Source organism: Oncorhynchus nerka, linkage group LG2, assembly GCF_034236695.1.
Source record: "Oncorhynchus nerka isolate Pitt River linkage group LG2, Oner_Uvic_2.0, whole genome shotgun sequence".
Taxonomy (NCBI): Eukaryota; Metazoa; Chordata; class Actinopteri; order Salmoniformes; family Salmonidae; genus Oncorhynchus; species Oncorhynchus nerka.
In genome coordinates this window covers 18,840,227-18,865,720 of record NC_088397.1, presented here as the reverse complement: position 1 = coordinate 18,865,720, position 25,494 = coordinate 18,840,227, and the positions used below count along the sequence as shown (strand labels likewise).

The 25,494-nt window shown below is 44.5% G+C and overlaps 1 protein-coding gene across 1 annotated transcript in view; it reads right to left on the bottom strand.

Moving 5' to 3' along the window:
• The window catches only part of LOC115132147 (prostaglandin F2 receptor negative regulator-like), a 50,581-nt gene that overhangs the window by 18,311 nt on the left and 6,776 nt on the right, over positions 1-25,494 (bottom strand). The window contains exons 3-8 of the mRNA XM_029664435.2: positions 21,427-21,837; positions 19,865-20,224; positions 11,513-11,832; positions 11,272-11,392; positions 865-1,084; positions 561-745 (exon numbers count right to left, since the gene is read on the bottom strand). Of these exons, the coding sequence (XP_029520295.1) occupies positions 561-745; positions 865-1,084; positions 11,272-11,392; positions 11,513-11,832; positions 19,865-20,224; positions 21,427-21,837 (1,617 nt within the window). The remainder of the gene's footprint in view (positions 1-560; positions 746-864; positions 1,085-11,271; positions 11,393-11,512; positions 11,833-19,864; positions 20,225-21,426; positions 21,838-25,494) is intronic.

Sequence of the window (25,494 nt, the reverse complement as noted above, 5' to 3'; positions counted from 1 at the left end):
GTCTACCTCCCCAGAGACAGTAGTAGAGGTTTCAGTAACTAGTTACATCTCTCTCCAACGAACATCAAACACAGCCAACTAGGCAGATGCAGGGAATGTGAGAGCATATTTAGGGTTCATGTGCGAGAGCATATTTAGGGTTCATGTGCGAGAGCATATTTAGGGTTCATGTGAGAGAGCATATTTAGGGTTCATGTGAGAGAGCATATTTAGGGTTCATGTGAGAGAGCATATTTAGGGTTCATGTGAGAGAGCATATTTAGGGTTCATGTGCGAGAGCATATTTAGGGTTCATGTGCGAGAGCATATTTAGGGTTCATGTGAGAGAGCATATTTAGGGTTCATGTGCGAGAGCATATTTAGGGTTCATGTGCGAGAGCATATTTAGGGTTCATGTGCGAGAGCATATTTAGGGTTCATGTGAGAGAGCATATTTAGGGTTCATGTGAGAGAGCATATTTAGGGTTCATGTGTGAGCTTCAGTAAAAGTCTAGTGGGTATAGACTCAGTAGGACACATGTAACTCAGTGGTGGTCAGGGTGTGTGTTCTATCCTCGTACCAGTCTCCTGGAAGTTGATCTGGACCTTGTTGGACTTGGCGCTGACAGCTTTGGTCCAGGCCTGGCCTGGTTGTTTGGTCCAGGCGGTGATGTCACACCAGTAGAAGCCCCTGTCAGCCTGCTGCACTCCGGCCAGACGGAAGCGGAACTCAGCCGGACCAGTCTTAGTCAGAACCAGGCTGTCCCTGGGAGCCAGAACCCAGTTTACTTTCAACATAGCTCACTAGTAATACCACAACAACTTCATTCATCTTATGATACATACTGCTCAGTACTGTGTGTGTGTGTGTGTGTGTGTGTGTACCTGCGGTTAGGGTCTGTAGCCCCTCCATGTTGTAGTACAGAGTCAGGACTGAGAGAGAGGACGGTTCTAGTGGCAGAGTCCACACTGTCCTGAGTCTGCACTAGCACAGAGTAGCCCGGGTCCTGCAAGTGCACAAGGGATACGGTACAGCTCATCTCAAAGGTGGCTCCGCCCGCCACCGCCTCACGCACACGCTGTGCCACGGCGGTTAGAGATGGACCTGGAGGGAGACAGATCAATCAATTAATAATCAGTGAGTCAGTCAATCACCAAAATGTTCATCCTTAGGACTTAGATAGCTACCTGGAGCGCAACCTAAATCAAGGACCATGAGAGCAGCTGGGATTTGTGCGATAGTGTGGGCCGGGTACCGAGGTAATGGCAATGGAAGCAGTGCAATCAATCAAGATCGAGCCTGAAGCTAGTAACCAGGACTACAGACAGACACTCGTAACCTAACAACCAGCTGTCTGTAGTAACCACAGGGACTGAGTGGACAGACCATCAGTAGGAAAGTCCGGACTTCATGAATGGACAAAAGACACTGACTGAGCTCTGCAGAGAGATGGACAGAGAGAGATGAACAGAGAGAGAAGGGGAATCCCAGAGTTGGTGGGAGGAAACAGAGGAAGACCAAACTAGAGGGAGAAAGACAAAAACTCCCTACTGTATATCCTCATCACATCACTATTCAGTAGCTATTACACTAGATCACCATCATCTAACCAGCCTTACAGGGTTCACAGAGTTCAGTTTGTGTGTGAATGCCGAAAGGAAACTGTTGAGAACTATTTAGACTCAAATCAACAGAGGAAACTAGGACTCATAGCTGTCACTCAGGGCAGCTGTCTAGGTCCCTTACTTTACTCAAGTCATGCCACCTGCTTTGACTAAATGACTCAACACTATACACGTCAGCAGATACTACAGCGACTGAAAATGACTGCAACGATGAACAAAAAGCTGCAGTTAGTTTCAGAGTGGGTGGCAAGGAATAAGTTAGTCCTACATATTTCTAAAACTAAAAGCAATGCATTTGGGACAAAATCATTCACTAAAACCTCAACTAAATCTTGTAAGAAATAATGTGGAAATTGAGAAAGTTGGCGACTAAACTGCTTGGAGTAACCCTGGATTGTAAACTGTCATGGTCAAAACAGTTTACAACAGTAGCTAAAATGGGGAGAAGTCTGTCCATAATAAAGCGCTGCTCTGCCTTCATAACAACACTATCAACAGGGCAGGTCCTACAGGCCCTGGTTTTGTCGCACCTGGACTACTGTTCAGTCTTCTGGTCAGGTGCCACAAAAAGGGACTTCTGCAATTGGCTCAGAACAGGGCAGCACAGATGGCCTTTGCATGTACACAGAGAGCTAGCATTAATAATATGCATGTCAATCTCTCCTGGCTCAAAGAAGAGGAGAGATTGACTTCATCACTACTTGTTTTTGTAAGAAGTGTTGACAAGCTGAATGCACTGAGCTGTCTGTTTAAACTACTAGCTCACAGCTCAGACACCCATCCATACCCCACAATACATGCCACCAGAGGTCTCTTCTAGAGGTCAACCGATTATGATTTTTCAACGCCGATACCGATTATTGGAGGACCAAAAAAGCTGATACCGATTAAAATCGGCCATTTTTTAAAATTTGTAATAATGACAATTACAACAATACTGAATTAACACTTATTTTAACTTAATATAAAACATCAATAAAATAAATTTAGCCTCAAATAAATAATGAAACCTGTTCAATTTGGTTTAAATAATGCAAAAATGTTGGAGAAGAAAGTAATATCTGCAATGTACAAATATGTGCCATGTAAAAAAAGCTAACAATTCAGTTCCTTGCTCAGAACATTAGAACATATGAAAGTTGGTGGTTCCTTATAACATGAGACTTCAATATTCCAAGGTAAGAGGTTTTAGGTTGTAGTTAAATATAGCATTTATAGGACTATTTCTCACTATACCATTTGTATTTCATATACCTTTGACTATTGGATGTTCTTATAGGCACTAAAGTATTGCCAGTGTAACAGTATGGCTTCCGTCCTCCTCCTCGCCCCTACCTGGGCTCGAACCAGGAACACATCGACAACAGCCACACTCGAAGCATCGTTACCCATCGCTCCACAAAAGCCTTGTAGCGCAAGGGGAATAACTACTCCAAATCTAAAAGCGAGTGACGTTTGAAACAGTATTAGCGCACACCCAGCTAACTAGCTAGCCATTTCACATTGGTTACACCAGCCATTAGGCTGATAGGCTTGAAGTCATAAACAGCGCTGTGCTTGAGAAGAGCTGCTGGCAAAACGCACGAAAGTGCTGTTTAAATGAATGATTACGGGCCTGCTGCTGCTCAGTCAGACTGCTCTATCAAATCAGACTTCATTATAACATAATAACACACAGAAATATGAGCCTTTGGTCATTAATATGATAGTTTCCGGAAACTATCATTTCGAAATCAAAACGTTTATTATTTCAGTGAAATACAGAACCGTTCAGTATTTTATCTAACTGGTGGCATCCCTAAGTCTAAATATTCTTGTTACATTGCACAACCTTCAATGTTATGTCATAATTACGTAGAATTCTGGCAAATTAGTTCGCAATGAGCCAGGCAGCCCAAACTGTTGCATATACCCTGACTCTGCGTGCAATGAACGCAAGAGAAATGACACAATTTCATCTGGTTAATATTGCCTGCTAAACTGGATTAGTAGTTATAACTAGTGATTATGATTGATTGTTTTTTATAAGATAAGTTTAATGCTAGCTAGCAATTTACCTTGGCTTCTACTGCATTCGCGTAACAGGCAGGCTACTCGTGGAGTGCAATGGTTAGAGCGTTGGACTAGTTAACTGTGCGGTTGCAAGATTGGAACCATGAGCTGACAAGGTGAAAATCTGTCTTTCTACCCCTGAACAAGGCAGTTTACCCACAGTTCCGAGGCAGTCATTGAAAATAAGAATGTATTAACTGACTTACCTAGTTAAATAAAAAGTTATAAAAAAATATATATATATATTTTTTAAACAATCGGAAATTGGCGCCCAAAAATACAGATTTCCGATTGTTATGAAAACTCCAAATCGGCCCTAATTAAATCGGCCATAAGGGATAGATTTGTTTGTGGACTGAAATATGAACACATTCAAAAACGTTTGCTCACAGAATCAGAGCTCACGTTTGCAAAGGCTGTTGAAATTGCTGTGGCTATGGAAATCGCGACTAAAGATGCATTTGAGTTGCAAAGTAAAAGAAGTACTGACCTGTCACAAATTTCCCTGCACAAGTTTTCACGCAGTCGACAGCGCCCCCGTGTGGCCGAAAAATGCAACAGGTGTGACAGAGATGGTCACAGAGCAGAGGATTGCCGTTTCAAAGACGAAATTTGTCACAAATGCAGTAGAAGGGGGCACATTCAAAGAGCATGCAAAGCAAAATTCAGTCACAACAGGAAAACTGAGAAAATTAAAGGGTCTGTGAATGCACTAGCAGAGAACAGTGGCAGTGATTCAGATGAACGATTAATTGGTACAATGGAGTTAAACACAGTGACTTCTCCCAGCAGTAGCATAATATGGGTGACACCAGATATCGAAGGCAAACCCCTCAAAATGGAGCTGGACACAGGATCTGCAGTGTCTATAATTTCCACTACTGTCTACAATGAGCATTTTAAGGCTATCAAGCTGAAGAACACAAATGTGTTGCTGAAGACATACTCAGGAGAGAGATTGAGTCCAATGGGGCGTTGCAAGTCAGAGTGCATTATGGGGGGCAAACACAGCAGTTACAGCTGTATGTTGTGCCTGGAACTGGCCCCCATTATTTGGCAGGGAATGGCTTTCAAAAATAAAGCTGAATTGGTGTGACTTGAAAATGCTCCACACGTTCCAGTCCAAAGAGAAAGGCACAGACCAAACACTGGAACACTTATGGAAGAAATACAACACAGTTTTCAGTGATCAGATGGGAACAGTAAAAGGCTTCACAGCAAAACTTGTACTAAGAGATGATGCAACCCCAAAATTCTGCAAAGCCAGATCTGTTCCATACTCCCTGAGACCAAAGGTGGAAGCGGAAATCGATCGCTTGCAGGATACAGGGATCCTGACGTAAAGTGGACAGAAGCGAATGGGCCACACCCATAGTTCCTATTGTGAAGAAAGACGGGTCTGTTAGAATGTGTGGGGACTTCAAGGTAACTGTGAATCCAATGTTGCATGTGGACCAATACCCCCTACCACGTCTGGATGACATCTTTGCTGCACTAGCTGGTGGGAAACACTTCAGTAAAATCGATCTGAAACAGGCTTACCTGCAGCTACCGGTTGAAGAGAGTTCCAAACAGTACCTGACAATAAACACACACAAAGGTCTATACAGGTATAACCGCCTGGTTTTTGGCATTGCATCAGCCATTTGGCAACGAACTATTGACCAGATTTTGCAAGGAATCCCAGGAACCCAGTGTATCCTGGATGACATGATCATAACAGGACGCACCGACAAAGAGCACCTGGCTAACCTGGAAGAGGTCCTGAAAAGACTGAAAGAGTATGGTCTACAGGCAAACTTAAAGAAGTGTGAGTTCTTCAAAGACAAGATTGTCTTCTGTGGATATGAGATTGACTGCAATGGATTGCACAAAACACAGGACAAAATCGAGGCAGTGGTACAGGCACCACGACCACAAAATATCACAGAAGTGAGATCTTTCACGGGACTGATCAATTACTACAGAAGATTCCTCCCAAACCTTTCAGCAGTACTCCAGCCTCTAAATCAGCTCCTGGAAAAGAATAGGACATGGCGGTGGACAGAGCAGTGTGAAAATGCATTTCTGGAGGCAAAACGGCTCATAACATCTGAACAGGTCCTGATGCATTACGACCCTGAAATGCCAGTGAAGTTGGCTTGTGATGCGTCCCCTTATGGATTAGGGGCAGTCCTTTCACACACACTGAAAGATGGGTCAGAGAGGCCAGTTGCATTCGTCACGAACATTGAATGATGCAGAGAAAAACTACTCACAAATCGACAAAGAAGCACTGGCACTAGTGTGGGGCGTCAAGAAATTCCACGCATACCTATATGGCAAGCGTTTCACACTGGTTACAGATCACCAGCCGTTGCTTTCCATTTTCAGTCCAAAGAAATGCATTCCGGCAATGACAGCAGCCAGGTTACAGCGATATGCCCTGTTCCTTGCCAGTCATATGTATGACATTGAGTTTAAGCCGTCATCCCTCCACACAAATGCAGATGGATTATCCAGACTGCCGTGTACAAGAGAAAGACAAAGGAGGGTGGATGCAGTGGACATGTTCCATACCGCTCAGCTTGAGGCACTACCAGTCACAAGCACAGTTATCAAACAGGAGACAAGGAAAGATGTGACCTTGTCAAAAGTGTACACCTACACCATGTCAGGATGGCCAGCTACTGGCAGAAAGGAGCTGACTCCGTATTTCCAGCGGAGAAACGAAATTACAACGTACCAAGGATGTTTGATGTGGGGAATGAGAGTCATGATACCCCAGAAATGCCAACATCTAGTCTTGCAGCAACTACATGAAGGTCATGTTGGAATTGTCAAAATGAAGCTGCTCGCGAGGAGCCACTTCTGGTGGCCAGGTCTGGACCAACAGATAGAAAATATGGCAAAGAACTGTAGTGGATGTTTGGAAACCCTTCACATGCCTGCTCCTGTCCCAGTCCACCCATGGGAATGGCCCGCAGAGCCATGGCAGAGAATTCATGTGGACTACGCTGGTCCCTTTGAAAAGCACATGTTTCTGGTTATAGTTGATGCCCATTCCAAATGGCCAGAGGTGTTTTGCACTGACTCCTCCACCTCAGCTCAGACGATAGAGTGTCTCAGAACAACGTTTGCACGCTTCGGTTTGCCACTGCAGCTGGTAAGTGACAACGCGCAAGCTTTTGTAAGTGACGAGTTTACAAGATTCATGTCAGTAAATGGAATCAAACACTCAACCTCAGCTCCGTACCACCCTGCCACCAATGGGCTGGCAGAACGCTTTGTGCAAACCCTAAAGCAAGGACTCCGTGCAGCAAAACGAGACGAAGGGACTTTGCAAACAAAACTGGCCAAGTTCCTGGCCTCCTACCGAAACACCCCACATGCCACGACAAATGAAAGCCCAGCCGCACTGATGTTCGGGAGGCCTCTCCGCACACAGCTGGACATCATGAAGCCAAACAGGCGTAATGAAGTGCTGAACAAACAAGCCAAGATGCTCTCCGGTGGCCGGGAGCGCCATCTCCAAACAGGACAGGAAGTGATGGTGCGAGACTACAGAAGAGGAGGGAAATGGACAAGAGGGACCGTACACACACAAACGGGACCCAGAACTTACCAGGTTCAAGTGAGCCCAGACATAATGTGGCGGCGTCACATTAACCAAATGCATTCCACGGAAAACAGCACAACAATCGAGAGAGAACAGGCACAGAGAGCTCCTGAGAGTGACACACAGGGAACTGTAGAGGACGGTGGGGCAGTAGAGAGACCCCAGGCTGAAAGAAGGGAACGTGTTGATGAAGGTGCTGCTATAGCAGACGCTATAATGGAACAAGCACACACTGAGGATGTTCAGGAGCCTCCAGACAATCCGAGGCGCTACCCAGAACGAAGGCACCGTCCACCAGACAGACTAGACTTATAAACAAACAAACAAACAAAAACGAACTGTTCAAGTTCAAATTAAAAGATGCAAAATAACTACAAGAAGTTCTGGGAAATGTTTCAGTTGTGGTTTGGTAAAAGTAACTCTGATTGTATAAGAGAAGGAATGTTATGTTCTGTTAATTACTGATGTCCCCTTTAAGGATGGAGCACCCTTGGTCATGCGCAGTATTGTTCTATGTTATTCTGGTACTAACTAGTTTGAGTAAATGTGAAGCTCCAGTTCAATTGCTTGTATTCCGAGTCTTTCTTATTACATAAATAAGTACTAAGTGTTAAGACACTACATATATTTTTTAAACAATCGGAAATCGGCGCCCAAAAATACAGATTTCCGATTGTTATGAAAACTCCAAATCGGCCCTAATTAAATCGGCCATTCCGATTCATCGGTCGACCTCTAGTCTCTTCACAGTCCAAGTCCAGAACAGACAACGGGAGGCGCACAGTTCTACATAGAGCCATGACTACATGAAACTCTACTCCACATCAAGTAGACCACCCTCCCTATTGTATATAGTTCTGTCCTTGAGCTATTCTTGTCCTGTTTTATGTCATGTTTCATGTGGACCCCAGGAAGAGTAGCTGCTGCTTTAGCAACAGTTAATGTGGATCCTAATAAAATACCTAACTCAAGCAAGCAGTAAAATTAGATAAAAAAAAAAACAGAAAAATTCCCCTTATGGAACAGGAGCAACACAAACATAGGCACAGACACATGCATACACACGCACTATACACACACACACATGGATTTTGTAATGTAGTTCTGGTAGTGGTGAAGTATGGGCCTGAGGGCACACCGTGTGTTGTGAAATCTGTGAATGTATTGTAATGTTTTTAAAATTGTATAACTGCCTTCATTTTGACAGACTCCAGGAAGAGTAGCTGCTGCCTTGGCAGGAACTAAATGGGGCTCCATAATAAATACAAATACTCACACGCCAAACTGACTGACACCATCTCTGGTATGTTAGAGACTGATGCATCCGTCTGTGTGTGTGTGTGTGTGTGTGTGTCCTAGGCTTGTGGTGTGCCATGGTACAAGGCTTTCCTGTTTTCAGACATACAGTGGGGCAAAAAAGTATTTAGTCAGCCATCAATTGTGCAAGTTCTCCCACTTAAAAAGACGAGAGGCCAGTAATTTTCATCATAGGTACACTTCAACTATGACAGACAAAATGAGAAAAAGAAATCCAGAAAATCACATTGTAGGATTTTTAATGAATTTATTTGCAAATTATGGTGGAAAATAAGTATTTGGTCACCTACAAACAAGCAAGATTTCTGGCTCTCACAGACCTGTAACTTCTTAAGAGGCTCCTCTGTCCTCCACTCGTTACCTGCATTAATGGCACCTGTTTGAACTTGTTATCAGTATAAAAGAAACCGGTCCACAACCTCAAACAGTCACACTCCAAACTCCACTATGGCCAAGAACAAAGAGCTGTCAAAGGACACCTGCACCAGGCTGGGAAGACTGAATCTGCAATAGGTAAGCAGCTTGGTTTGAAGAAATCAACTGTGGGAGCAATTATTAGGAAATGGAAGACGTACAAGACCACTGATAATCTCCCTCGATCTGGGGCTCCACGCAAGATCTCACCCCGTGGGGTCAAAATGATCACAAGAACGGTGAGCAAAAATCCCAGAACCACACGGGGGGGACCTAGTGAATGACCTGCAGAGAGCTGGGACCAAAGTAACAAAGCCTACCATCAGTAACACACTACGCCGCCAGGGACTCAAATCCTGCAGTGCCAGACGTGTCCCCCTGCTTAAGCCAGTACATGTCCAGGCCCGTCTAAAGAATGCTAGAGAGCATTTGGATGATCCAGAAGAAGACTGTGAGAATGTCATATGGTCAGATGAAACCAAAATATAACTTTTTGGTAAAATCTCAACTCGTCGTGTTTGGAGGACAAAGAATGCTGAGTTGCATCCAAATAACACCATACCTACTGTGAAGCATGGGGATGGAAACATCATGCTTTGGGGCTGTTTTTCTGCAAAGGGACCAGGACAACTGATCCGTGTAAAGGAAAGAATGAATGGGGCCATGTATCGTGAGATTGAGTGAAAACCTTCCATCAGCAAGGGCATTGAAGATGAAACGTGGCTGGGTCTTTCAGCATGACAATGATCCCAAAGACACGCCCGGGCAACGAAGGAGTGCTTCGTAAGAAGCATTTCAAGGTCCTTGAGTGGCCTATCCAGTCTCCAGATCTCAACCCCATAGAAAATCTTTGGAGGGAGTTGAAAGTCCGTGTTGCCCAGCAACAGCCCCAAAACATCACTGCTCTAGAGGAGATCTGCATGGAGGAATGGGCCAAAATACCAGCAACAGTGACGAAAAACGTTTGACCAGCAACAGAAAACGTTTGACCTCTGTCATTGCCAACAAAGGGTATATAACAAAGTATTGAGATAAACTTTTGTTATCTACAAGTCCATGCTAGGTAAAGCTCCGCCTTATCTCAGTTCACTGGTCACGATGGCAACACCCACCCGTAGCACGCGCTCCAGCAGATGTATCTCACTGATCATCCCTAAAGCCAACATCTCATTTGGCCGCCTTTCGTTCCAGTTCTCTGCTGCCTGTGACTGGAACGAATTGCAAAAATCGCTGAAGTTGGAGACTTTTATCTCCCTCACCAACTTCAAACATCTGCTATCTGAGCAGCTAACCGATCGCTGCAGCTGTACATAGTCCATCGGTAAATAGCCCACCCAATTTTTACCTACCTCATCCCCATACTGTTTATATTGATTTACTTTTCTGCTCTTTTGCACACCAGTATCTCTACCTGCACATGACCATCTGATCATTTATCACTCCAGTGTTAATCTGCCTTTTTTTGCACACAATGTATATAGACTCCCTTTTTTTCTACTGTGTTATTGACTTGTTAATTGTTTACTCCATGTGTAACTCTGTGTTGTCTGTTCACACTGCTATGCTTTATCTTGGCCAGGTCGCAGTTGTAAATGAGAACTTGTTCTCAACTAGCCTACCTGGTTAAATAAAGGTTAAATAAAAAAAATATAAAAAAATTGACCAAATACTTACTTTCCACCATAATTTGCAAATAAATTCATTAAAAATCCTACAATGTGATTTTCTGGATTTTTCTCATTTTGTCTGTCATAGTTGAAGTGTACCCATGATGAAAAGTACAGGCCTCATCTTTTTAAGTGGGAGAACTTGCACAATTGGTGGCTGACTAAATACTTTTTTGCCCCACTGTACATTGGCGCCTCTACTTCCTCTGCCATGTCTGTTGATAAAGTAATCCTTCTCATCCCCCCTTAAAAGATTTAGATGCACTATTGTAAAGTGGCTGTTCCACTGGATGTCATAAGGTGAATGCACCAATTTGTAAGTCGCTCTGGATAAGAGCGTCTGCTAAATTACTTAAATGTAAATGTTGAGCAGCCAACATGAAACAAGCCATGGTTACATGGTAATGTTTTACATCCTCTAGCTTGGACTCCCATCCAGAACACACGTCCCTTATTACCTCAAACACATCACATAGAAAACAAATGAACATAGCAGAATGACAAATGTATTAAATAGCAACATTGCTATATTCAGGTGGTTTCATCAAAAGAGAAATAAAAAAAAAGGATGGAGGGAGGAGAAGAGCGAGATGAAATGAGAGCGTCATCACTACTTACGTTTGGGTTCCCATCGGACGGTCAGAGGGGGGGTGAGGAACTCTGCTGCCTCTTCCATTCCACCCTGCCTAGAGGGAGTCCACGCTGTCACACTGCACGCATACGCCCCCATGTCCACGTCCTGACGGTACACACACACACACCTTGATAGCAGCTCTTGCTTTAATACAAACTTGTCTGTCTAACAAATGATTGTGCTTGAGGTACACACACACACACACACACACACACACACACCTACCTGTGTGCGTAGGAAGCGGAGCTTGAATGTATCCGGTTCTACTCGGGTCAGAACAATGGCACCAGACTCCAACCTATCACGGTACAGCGTCCCAGACTTCAGGTTGCCGTGGGCATCCAGGGAACCAATAGGGAGGGTGGTATGTGTGGTTGTCAGGCGGTCGCCGGGTGGACCAGGAAGTGGTGTGTACTCCCAGGCCACGCCCAGTCGGCCCCCTGCAAGGAAGTGAGTGATGTTGGCCACATGACACGCCAGCTCTGTGGGGTCACCTGTGACCTGCGGGGTCGACGAGGGGGTAAGGGTCACTGCAAAATTAGGCTCTGGAGGGAGGGACAGAAAGATGGGGGGGGGAGAAGAGAGCGAGAAACATTAATAAACAGACTCTAAATGTCAGTAAAGGGACATGGTGAAATAACATCCACGGTAATGTTAACTGTATACAGAACCAGATCAGTTAAAAATGAATAATCTGGAAGCCACTTCACATCCACTAAGGTAGTGGTGAGCAGAGCTCTTCCCTGTCTGTAGCCATGAATCCAATGGGTGGTAGGGATGTGTATGCGTGCGTTAGGGATGTGTATGGTTATCTGAATATCCGATGGGTGGTGTGTGTGTGCGTTAGGGATGTGCACGGTTATCTGAATATACGATGGGTGGTGTGTGTGTGCGTTAGGGATGTGTATGGTTATCTGAATATCCGATGGGTGGTGTGTGTGCGTTAGGGATGTGCACGGTTATCTGAATATACGATGGGTGGTGTGTGTGTGCGTTAGGGATGTGCACGGTTATCTGAATATCCGATGGGTGGTGTGTGTGTGCGTTAGGGATGTGCACGGTTATCTGAATATACAATGGGTGGTGTGTGTGTGCGTTAGGGATGTGTATGGTTATCTGAATATCCGATGGGTGGTGTGTGTGTGCACGCGTTAGGGATGTGCATGGTTATCTGAATATCCGATGGGTGGTGTGTGTGTGCGTTAGGGATGTGCACGGTTATCTGAATATACGATGGGTGGTGTGTGTGCGCGTTAGGGATGTGCACGGTTATCTGAATATCCGATGGAAGGTGTGTGTGTGCGTTAGGGATGTGCACGGTTATCTGAATATACGATGGGTGGGGTGTGTGTGCGTTAGGGATGTGCACGGTTATCTGAATATACGATGGGTGGGTGTGTGTGCGTTAGGGATGTGCACGGTTATCTGAATATACGATGGGTGGTGTGTGTGTGCGTTAGGGATGTGCACGGTTATCTGAATATACGATGGGTGGTGGTGTGTGTGTGTGTGTGCGCGTTAGGGATGTGCACGGTTATCTGAATATCCGAACGGGCGTTAGTATTCAAATAATCGGGAGCAATAATTTTGTCAGAGAAAGTGTTTAAAGTATTTTTCCAAGGTAAAATATCCAATATCCACACCCAGTAGTCTTATACCATGACCTTTCAAATGATGAATTTAATAAAAACAAACTTGAATGTAATTCATGACATGCGCCCCATAAAAGACTGGTAGCCAACCGGTAGCCTTTACGTGTGTAGCTTGTTGTTTATGTTGGCCAATCAAAGAGGCTCAATGTGTAGCAAGTGGAATGAGAGTTCACTAATGCAGTGCAAGATAGAACAAAAATATCCAACAGGTAGGCTGTCTTATCTGAACGGGTTGGGGAGAAAGCACAGCATATGGCCTCAATTAGCCTAGCTAGCTATAGCTGGCTAGCTAGCTTCTAGGCTCCTGCAATCAAGACAGGTATTGATATATGGGATGATAAATTGCTTCTACACGTTAGCCTGTCTTGGCTGTAGTTGCGTTGCCTTGGGTACTCGTCTCGCTAGCCCCCATCTCACTGGTCCCTCAGCAGAGCATCAGCCTCTCTCCTTCCCACAGCGGTGCTCAGGTTAAAAACTTAAGCAATAAATAAATAATACTTTTTGTATTACGAATATCTGGATAAATGACAAATTCATGATACTATTCGAATAGTGAAATTATTTTTAAACCCCATTCCTAGTGTGTGTGTGTGTGTGTGTGTGTGCGCGCGCAAATGGGGCAGTCAGGCTTCTCAAACACAGTGTATCAGTGTGAAACAACCGAGGCTTTTACACACCACACACACACACACACACAGTGTATCAATGTTAAGTGTCAGTAGCGGAGTGTGTGTGGGGTCTCAGTAGGTGATGGGGCTGGTATCTCAGTCAGACCTCTAGTCTACAGATTGTCCCTTTATGCTCCAATGAACAGGGAACACACATATTCCTTGCTCTCGATTAGTGTGTGTGTGTGTGTGTGTGTGTGTGTGTGATCGTGGGTTTTCCACGTTGTGTCATTTGGACGTCACAGGGGCTGAATCATGCACCATCTGCTACACTGCTGTGAGGATCATCACAAGATCATCTGTGAAAATCCTCCTTCCTTTGTGAGGAGAGAATCCCCGCCAATTACCCATGTGCCCATTCCTCCGCTTTCATCCCCCTTTCTCTCACACACACCGTAGCTCCATTAATAGACCAAAGGAAGACACACTGCAGAACGACTCAAACACATTTCCTGCTAATGGCCTACAAATGGAACGAAACATACATTTGAACAAACTCATGTGCCCACACAAGTACACAGGTGCACACCCACCCACCCCTACTTACCCAAGACCGTTTAAACTGAGGCATTATGCACAGGACAAGAGCTGTTCCAGGGCCATTTGTTAAGGGAATAGAAAGCTGAAATCTAGTCCACCCAGTAGAGCTGATATCAGGCACTGAAGAACACTACTCTGCTCTGATGAAGAAGGTAATGGCCCTCAACAAAAACAAAAAAGACTAATGCACATTTTGAAACCGAACAGCACTAAGTTTCCATTAGCCTGGCTGTGGTTCCCAACTGGTTGGTATGGACCATAAGAGATGTAGAATACATTAAATGTTCTTCATACATATATGCATGTTATTATATGGACCTACTGCTGGGTTGTGGTTGTGGCTAAACACTGGGATGCTATGCACTCCAGCTAGAACCACAGTTCTGTTTACTTGGAAGGTTGTATTGAAAAACAGACATGGTTTGGGTATAGCCTAGCACAGCATAGGGATTGACAACCACTGATCTACAAACTAACCATATGCAGGATTATGTGCTCGCTTGCCTTAAGAGTGTGACCTATAAAAAAAACTACAAGCACACACACATTCGCTAAACAGACAGACACTTCGGAGGACATTTCAGTTGATTAAAAACTCTGATAAAACCAGTTTGCGTTTCAATTGATTTGGATCAGACCTGTCTTAGGGTTGTGTCAGCATGGGCAAGCTGACGCAGTGTTAACTGCCAGATATCTCTGGGGTGGGGGTGGGGATGTGTGTGTGTGTGTGTGAGACTCACTGTTAATACAGCCTGGCCTGTGTTTGAAATAGGTCATTCAATCTTACGTCAGAACAAAGTTCAGGTAAGAACATAAAATGTGTTGTACTTTGACCTCATACAGTAAGGGAACAATATACTTCAGCCACCATGTTTCCCTGGGAGCTAAGAGTGAGACACAGTGTGTGACATTTGAGTGTGGAGTTCTGCTCTGTTTTCAAGTGTTTTGGTGTGTTACCATAGAGATACCATTCACTTACAACAGACAGGAACTACCTGACCATCTGAACTCGAGAGACGTTTACTAACGTACTAGAGTTCACCTGTTCATACAGACTATCACACAAACCAGACGTAACTAATGAAATGCTGTATATTTCATGAAAATAGTTGGTACATTGGTGCCGATAAATAATAAAACACACCCAAGCGTACGTGTCTGCACACACACACCTTATATAGTTACACACCTTATATAGTTAGTGTGTCTCACACACAGGGACACAAACTAAAACGCCAAGGGAAGATTTAATTATTAGGACAGAGCAAGCAGGTGTTCTATCTGGAGTGAAGACAGAGAGACAGATGGGTGAGCGAGGCGAGAGAAAAGGAGAGGGAGAGAGAAAGAAAAGGGACTAAGCATGTTCCAAGGAATGTTCTCAGAGGACTCTCTCCACTGCCAAGAAGCTCCGGCCTTCATCGGAGGGTCTCTGGTTTCACTGGTGTGTCTGTGTTGAACCAGATATGACCCAGAGTGCATTCCTCCACTCAGTCTCCACCCTGTCAACACCCTCCATCATCACCTTTCCTCCACTCCCTCAGCTGAAAGCAGCCACTGAGCATCCTGAAGCCTGACTCAGACATGAAGGTGACATGGAGAGAGAACCAGTGGTGGTCGGTGCAGTTTATTTATTAAATGATCAAAGCTCCTTATTTTCTGTTACAGCATATTGGATTCACCCAGCTCAATGTAACATAGATAGGTTTAGGCTACTACATGATACTCTAATCTTCCCTATCCCCATCATGTATTTGCCACAACCTAGCCTATGACTGGAAGTCAACATAGGTGCGCAGGTCGAGGTCATTTTTTTGTAATCAAGGTGAGAGACAGTGACGCATTCAATACCACCTTCCACACTCTTGCCTGCATCTAGCTGATCTAGGGTGTGAATCATTCATACACCATGGTGCTACCCTACAGAGTGCTGCTGAGGCTACTGTAGACTTTCATTACAAAACAATGTTTAAATCAATGATTTGGTGGATATATTTTGTATTGTTTTATCTAAAAAGTGTAACATTCATGTTTAACGGTTTATTTTTATGAAACTCACTGAGGATGGTCCTCCCCCTCCTCTCGGGAACCTCCACTGGAGAAAACCCATTGAACTCCATGGTGACTCTGGGTGATTGTATGGGAGAGGTGACACAGCACTCAGCACTAACACCACAGGGGGGTTTGTAGGACGGAGGAAGAACAGCAACTTAATGTTGTAACATGTCACTTTTTGGGCGAAAAGACCAAATTCACGTAGAAATGTGAGTTATAGATCTGTCATCCTCATTGAAAGTTTTGGCATCTTTTAATTTCGGTTTTGTGCAACAGCCTCAAACAACTAAAAACAAGATTTTGGGCTATTGAACAGGTGTGGTAGTGTGATTATCTACAGAAGAACTGCTTGCTTTGTCACAAACTGGAATTAGGCAAACTATTTGAATATTAGCAAACAGGATTTCTGCATATTGCACCTTTAAGTAAGGTTCATTAAGTGTGTGTGTGCACGTGTAACCACAGGAGGCTGCCGAGGGGAGGACGGCTCATAATAATGGCTGGAATTGAATAAATGGAATGATAAACACTTGGAAACCATGTTTATGTTACCAATCCATTGAATCCGTTCCAGTGATTACTATGAGCCCGTCCTCCACAACTAAGGTGCCACCTGTGGTGTGTGTGTGTGTCATGCTTCCGTCATCATTGTGACATACAGTACCTATTGTTGTGATGGACTGCAGATATAGAGTCAAAGAATAGTACCAATCAGTCAAGGAAAGACTCACCAGGGTAGCCCCCTCTGCAGCTCCATAGGGGATTAGAAGGACACAGTGACTTCCAACTCTTTATACTACACCTCTACTGTTGGACAGAGGTCTATAGTGGTATCCCGGATAGAGTGTGTGTGCGCACATTACTACATACAGTGCATTCAGAAAGTATTCAAACCCCTTGGCTTTTTCCACATTTTGTTGGGTTACAGCATTACTCTAAAATGTATTAAATAGTCCCCCCTTCAATCTACACACAATACCACATAATGACAAAGCATTATGGGGTATTTTGCTATTTAGATATATTTTTTATAAATGAGCAAAAACAAATATCACATTTACATGAGTATTCAGACCCTTTACTCGGTACTTTGTTGAAGCACCTTCGCCAGCGATTACAGCCTCGATTCTTTTTGGGTATAACGCTACAAGTTTGGCAAACCTGTATTTTGGGAGTTTCTCCCATTCTTCTCGGAAGATCCTTTCAAGGTCTGTCAGGTTGTATGGGGAGCGTTGATGCACAGCTATTTTCACATCTCTCCATTGATGTTCGATCAGGTCTAAGTCAAGGCTCTGGCTGGGCTACTCAAGGACATTGAGATTTGGCCCTAAGCCACTCCTGGTTTGTCCTGTGTTGTCTTGGCTGTGTGCTTAGGGTCATTGTCCAGATGGAAGATGAACCTTCAACCTAGGTCTGGAGGTAATGAGAGCTCTGGAGCAGGTTTTCAACAAGGATCTCTCTGTACTTTGCTCAAAGGGTCTGAATACTTATGTAAATAAGGTATTTTTAATGTATAATAAATGTACAAACATTTCTAAAACCATGTTTTTGCTTTGTCATGGGTATTGTGTGTAGATTGCTAAGAAGCTTTTTTTTATTTAAATCAATTTTAGATTAAAGCTGTTGCGTAACAAAATGTGGAAAAAGTCAAGTGGTCTGAATACTTTCCGAAGGCACTGTATACTACCATTTCCTCAGCGTAGTAGGTCTGAATTTCATGGGATTTGGGTGCGAGTGTGAATGTCTGGGTGTGTGCGCGTGCGTCGGTCTTCCAGACGTAGGCACAGTTCATCTTTCATTGATGTCTGGCCTTGCCTACGACCCTCTCCCACTAGGCTTACCCCAGGGCACTTCTCTCAACATGCACAATGGCAGACAGAAAACAGACATGTAGTATCCACAAACACCTACATTCGGTTGGTGAGTCTGTTGGTGTAGGGCTCTGTGGTACTAGAGGGAACTCCTACACTCTGGCTACACATTCCTTTCCTCCATTACCGTTTTCACTGCACAGCGGTGTGTGTGTGTGTCAGAGGAGCGTCAGGTTTGGGACTCTAGAGAACCAGCACCAGGCAGACCTAGTTCCAGAGCAGATTTAACCCCACAGCTACTGCAGCACAAACAGCTGCTGTGGAGCATTCAACATCTGATTTCTAAGATGGTTTCATACACTAGGAGCAGTGGGGTTGCTTATTATCAAGCTAATGCTAACCCAATGGACTTTATGGCATTTCCTCACACACAAACACAACACGTAGCCTAAAGCAGCGATTCTCAACTGCTGGATCGCGACGCAAATTTAGGACACAGGAAGTTTCTTCAGAGTGTCAGTATAAAACTCTAAGCAATGCTATTTTGGTTGATTTTGGAAGTCTCAAACCAGTGTGTTTATTACTGTTAGGTTCTAATTTTCAGTTTAAAAACTCACTATAAAAGCTCAAACCAAGTTTATTCTTCCCAGAGGGCCAATACAGCTGCATTAGACAAAGATACTTCACACAAGCAGTGATATTGAACCCTTTCTCCTATGTTGACCCCTACACATCTGAGCAAACATTGGATCTTTCTTGCTAGGCAGGAAACTAAGTAATACGGGCCATAAACTTTTCTTTCTCACTTAGCGTGACCTGGGCCCCTTTCCATCAACTAATCCATGGCTCTCTCCCCTTATCAATGCCTGCCACGTGATCATTTTCCCTACACTCAGTACATTCCAAGCTTAACCACCAACTTCTGGTGTAGCCCCTCAGCTATGACACTCCTCAGGTCTATATTACAACAAATGATGAACAACATTTAAAGTTCAGAAATCCAAACCTATCATTAACATTCTTCATCAGAATATAGGGCAAGATTTAATTAATGACAATGAGAGGTTGGAATGTTGTTCCCTTTTCATATAATTGCTACATTTACTATCTAGATAAAAAAAAAATTAAATCCAGATTGTATTTTGTCATTTCTTTTCGCGATGAGAATATTGGGTCGGGACTGAGACAACCTGATTCAATTTGGGTCCCGAGGAAAAACCAGTTGAGAACCACTGGCCAAAAAGGTCATGAAAATCTATACCAAACTTAGAGGGATGACATGAACTTATCCATTGCAAAATGTTTTGCTACAGTGGTCACTAATGAATTCCTACACGACCACCCACACACAGGATGGCATGAGTGACACCACGGCACCTTGAACCTGTCAGGTCATATACACCCTACACCACTGCTTAGGTCCCAGAGCAACCATGCTGTCATTGTAAATAAGAATTTGTACTTAACTGACTTGCCTGGTTAAATAGAGGGAGGGAGCGAAACAGGGTGTAGAACTAGAGAAAGGAGTTAGCTAGGCCTTAACAGGCATGAATAATCAATATTTTTCACTGTGGGGGCAGGTATGTCAGAAAAAAGGCTTGTCTAATGGATAGGCTCACTCTGCGGGTGCCTGTGTGATGTGTGTGTGTGTGGGGGGGGGGGGTTTGTTCCTGTGTGTCCCTGTGTAGGACAAGGCATCACTAATGTACTGCCATGGTGAAGCATGTGTGTTCAAAGTAAGCCTAGTGAGAGGCCAATGCTATTAATAGTATGTTAGATATGGTAATCTTGGTTGGACTGCATTTCAAGACCTGAAAAAGATACAGTAGATATTTTAACAGCACTTTCACTCACTGATCTGTGTGACTAGAACTTGTACTGGGTTGGAGGTCTTCTCTGCAGCCTGGTACCATCTTCCTCCTCCTCCGACCCAGGCCCGGACCCTACAGGAGTACATCCCCTTGTCAGACCCCCTTACCCCCCTCACCACCAGCCTAAACTCCCCTGGCCCTGTCCGCTCCAGCCCCACCGAGGGGGACCCGTTTGAGACCACCCCGTCACGGCCCAGGCTGACCGCTGTGCGTCCATCCACAAGCCAGGTGACCTCCAGGGCCAGGGAGGCCAAGTTACCCGCGGAGACGAGGCAGGTGAGGGTCAGGGTGTCGTCCATGTTGAGCGTGGTGTTGGACTTGGCCACAACAGACAGGGAACGAGCTGGAAGGTGCAGGGAGAAGACAAAATGGCTGCCGTTAAACCAATAAACAAGGAAACAACCCCTAGGTCCTAACTGCTAGACACCTGTAGAACTGGACCGGTTGGATAAGTAGAAGCAATATGGTGAAAATATAGAACACTCCAGCACAGTTGGATATGGAGATACAAGTACTCTACACATCAAGAGAAGACGGAGTAGAAGGAATTCAACATGGAAAACTTGATTAAAACCATCCTGATCAAAAGAACCAACAGTGAGAAGTTGAAAGACCCACATATAGAAGAAGATCAAGGATTACTATTTATTAAAAAGCCAATTTCAAAAGCTTTAGAACCCACAAAATGTCAAGTATAAATGGGTAACAATTAAAAGTGAATATACGCCAAGAATGATTTAGGCTAAATGTTAAGAGTTTCAAAGCTATGGAAGGAAAAGTCAAATTAAAACATGATACGACTCATGACTCCAGAGACTGAACAGAAGTGAAACCATTTTGAGGGGGTTATATTTCTCAAATTAAATCCTGGATACTGCTACTATAGGAGACTGGGATATCTGGTAGGTGAGATGACTTCACTATGCATATTTAGACAAGAGAGCCAGGACAAAGGCCCCTGATATACTTCTCCAATCCTCTTTACTTTAGCATCTCAGTAGACAGTCAATAGTGGCTGCATGGCTACACTAGTCTGTACTTAGATACAGCATGTAAAGGAAGGCCCAGTCCCTCCATGTTGTCTTCCTGCTAAGCTAGTCCCTCAGTCTCTCACCCCATTTTAAAATCACTCACCATGTAGGAGAGGTTTCGGGGGATATGGTGTCCCAGGCAACCACTGTGTGTGTCAGGGGTTCCTCACACACCCAGGGATAAAGGCCTGACAGGGGGAGGGCCTGAGATGGATCTCTAGGTCAAGAGCCTCTCCAACACAAAGAAATGCTGCTAGGATAAAACAAAGTAGGGGCCATAGAAACCACTCGACCATCCCCCAGATCCCTCTCTCTCAGCTGGTCCTAACCCTTCGATATTTTTACGTCTGTAAGGTGGAAGCCATATTGTGGAAGCTCCATTGCACTGCTTATACCAATCCAGACCGTACAGATCTGCAAATATCTCGGGGTTAAGGTCAAAGGGGAGTGATTTAGGATCGGCTGAATGTTTCACACGCTAAAGTACATACAAAACACACCCCATCCCCTTTACCTGTAGGTGTGACTGCCACAGCTCCCATCTCCACAGCCTTCTCCACAATGTTCTTCCACTGATCCCCTTCCTCGTGAATCCATTCCCTCCCCGTGCACACGTACATCCCTGCATCAGCCTGCGTCACCCCGGCAACAACCAATCCAAACGCCCCATCTCTTCGAATAGCCAATCGGAGCCCTCCGTCAGCGTAGCGCTGGGCGGAAGTACTTCCTGTGACCACATCCCCATCTGGGCCAACGGTCAGGATGTCCACCAATGGGATACCTGGTCTCCGTAGCGACCAGGTGACAGACAGGTAGGTGGGATCAGTGAAGTGGCGGGTGACGTTGCAGGAGAGGGTGATGTCGCCACCCTCGGGGACCACGGGCTCTGGGGCCTCCGGGGCCACCTTCAGGGTGTTAGCAATGACTGTAGGGAAAGGACAGACAATTACACGCATTCCTAGCGTCGTTCATTTGCTTCTTCACTACAGCGATGTGGTTCTTTACTGCATGTTAAATGTCATAGTGACAGAGAACGCTAACAGATGTTGCCGTAAGCCAACAACATTTCAACATGTCATCATGTTCCTTCATCTTCATCGCCAAGAGTCATTACTGCTTTTATAATCCATGAAAAATGTAATACCGATGTAAAGCTTACATATGCGCATCTTCCTTATCTGCCCCTTTTCCTAACCCCCCGCTCCAACACACACACACACACAGTTTAGGCTGTCAGTGAGGGGTGTAATGGGGGGGGTGCTGCTGTCAACAGTATGTGTAAGGAGGGTTTAGATTTGATAATCACATCAGAGGAGAGAGAAGCCCTGTTTACTCTGAACCTCACAGCTGAATAAACAGAAGAGAAATAGGGGGGGAGAGAGCGAGAAAGAGCGAGAGACAGGCAATGTATGCCTGTCGCAATGTCTGTTCATCTCACTCCCTCTCTTACCCTCTTCCTCACTCCCTCTCTTACCCTCTAAACAAGAATGATACTGTGCTTTGAAGTGTTCATATTCTGATGAACCTTCTTACTCTAAGCTCAGTAAGCAGCCATTCTACCAAGTCTTTGATATTGGACTTAGTGTCCTGGAGCTGCCAAATCACGGTCACACTCATCAGTTAAACACCCCCCACTAGCTAAACATATTCCTGTCTATATTCCTGTCAGAAAGCCATTATTAATGTTGAATGTGCTGAAAGCCATTCAGTGGATCATGAACAGTTGTCATAGCAGAAGCAGCATTCAGTCTGTTCAGGGCGGGAGCAAAGAATTGTCAGTGGTGTGTGTGTGAGTACAGTGCATTCTGAAGTATTCAGAACACTTTACTTTTCCACATTTTGTTACGTTAGAGTCTTATTCTATAATGGATTAAATCGTTTGTTTCCCTCAATCTACATACAACACCACATAATGACATAGCCTCAAGTATTCTAGGGTATGATGCTACAAGCTCGGCACACCTGTATTTGGGGAGTTGGTCCCATGCAGATCCTCAAGCTCTGTCAGGTTGGATGGGGAGCGTTGCTGCACAGCTATTTCACGTCTCTCCAAAGATGTTCAAATCGGGTTCAATACAGGCTCTGGCTGGGCCACTCAAGGACATTGAGACTTGACCCGAAACCACTCCTGTGTCGTCTTGGCTATGTGCCTAGGGTCATTGTCCTGATGGAAGGTAAACCTTTGCCCCCAGTCTGAGGTCCTGAGCACTCTGGAGCTGGTTTTCAAGGATCTCTGTACTATGCTCAGTTCATCTTTCCCTCAATCTTGACTAGTCCCTCAGTCCCTGCCGCTGATAAACATCCCCACAGCATGCTGCTGCCACCACCACCATGCTTCACTGTAGGGATAGTGCCAGGTGTCCTCCAGACATGATGCTTGGCATTCAGGCCAAAGAGTTCAATCTTGGTTTCATCAGACCAGAGAATCTTGTTTCTCATGATCGGAGTGTCTTTCGGTGCCTTTTGACAAACTCCATGCAGGCGGTCATGTGCCTTTTACTGAGGAGTGGCTTCCGTCTGGCCACTCAACCATAAAGGCCTGATTGGTGGAGTGCTACAGAGAAGGTTCTCCCATCTACACAGAGGAAATCTGGAGCGCTGTCAGAGTGACCATCAGGTTCTTGGTCACCTCCCTGACCAAGGCCCTTCTCCCCGATAGAGCTGGCCACCCGGCACAGGAAGAGTCTTGGTGGTTCCAAAAACTTCTTCCATGTGTTCCTGCGGACCTTCAGTGCTGCAGAAATGTATTGGTACCCTTCCCCAGATCTGTGGCTCAACACAATCCCGTCTCAAGAGCTCTACAGACAATTCCATCGAACTTATGGCTTGGTTTTTCCTCCGACATGCACGGTCAACTGTAGGACCTTATACAGACATGGCCAATCAATTTAATTTACCACAGGTGGAATCCTATCAAGTTGTAGAAACATCAAGGATGATCAATGGAAACAGGATGCACCTGAGCTCAATTTCAAGTCTCATGACAAAGAGTCTGAATACTTATGCAAATAAGGTATTTCCATTTTTATATATATAAAAAAAACAGAAATACTATATTTGCATAAGTATTCAGACTCTTTGTTATGAGACTTGAAATTGAGCTCAGGTGCATCCTGTTTCCACACATATATATATATATATATATTTTACAGTTTAAGTCAGAAGTTTACATAAACGAGTTAATGACTACAACCTAAGTGTTTCAACCCCTCCACAAATTTCTTGTTAACAAACTACAGTTTTGGCAAGTCGGTTAGGACATCTACTTTGTGCATGACAAATAATTTTTTCAACAATTGTTTACAGACAGTGAAATAATCACAATTCCAGTGAGTCAGACGTTTACATACACTAAGTAGACTGCCTTTAAACAGCTGGGAAAATCCCAGAAAAAAGTCATGGCTTTAGAAGCTTCTGATAGGCCAATTGACATCATTTGAGTCAATTGGAGGTGTACCTGTGGATGTATTTCAAGGCATACATTCAAACTCAGTGCCTCTTTGCTTGACATCATGGGAAAATCAAAAGATATCAGCCAAGACCTCAGGAAGAAATAATAATAATTGTAGACCTCTTGGGAGTTCATCCTTGGAGCAATTTCCAAATGCCTGACGGTACCATGTTCATCTGCACAAACAATAGTACGCAAGTATAAACATCATGGGACCACATCGCCATCATACCGCTCAGAAAAGAGACGCGTTCTCTCTCCTAGAGATGAACGTACTTGGTGCGAAAAGTGCAAACCAATCCCAGAACAGCAAAGGACCTTGTGAAGATGCTGGAGGAAACATCTATATCCACAGTAAAACAAGTCCTATGTCGACATAACCTGAAAGGCCGCTCAGAAAGGAAGAAGCCACTGCTCCAAAACAGCCATAAAAAAAGCCAGACTACGGTTTGCTACTGCACATGGGGACAAAGATCGTACTTTTTGGAGAAATGTCCTCTGATCTGATGGAAACAAAAATAGAACTGTTTGGCCATAATGACCATCGTTATGTTTGGAGGAAAAAGGAGAGGCTTGCAAGCCAAAGAACACCATCCCAACCGTGAAGCACACGGGTGGCAACGGGTGGCAGCATCATGTTGTGGGGATGCTTTGCTGCAGGAGGGACTGGTGCAATTCACAAAATAGATGGCATCACGAGGGAGGCACATTATGTGGATATATTGAAGCAACATCAAGACATCAGTCAGGAAGTTAAAGCGTGCTTGCAAATGGGTCTTCCAAATGGACAATGACCCCAAGCATACTTCCAAAGTTGTGGCAAAATGGCTTAAGGACAACAAAGTCAAGGTATTGGAGTGGCCATCACAAAGCCCTGACCTCAATCCTATAGAACATTTGTGGGCAGAACTGAAAAAGCATGTGCAAGCAAAGAGGCCCAAAACCTGACTCAGTTACACCAGCTCTGTCAGGAGGAATGGGCCAAGATTCACCCAACTTATTGTGGGAAGCTTGTGGAAGGCTAGCCGAAACGTTTGACCCAAGTTTAAATAGTTTAAGGCAATACAACCAAATACGAATTGAGTGTATGTAAACTTCTGACCCACTGGGAATGTGATGAAAGAAATAAAC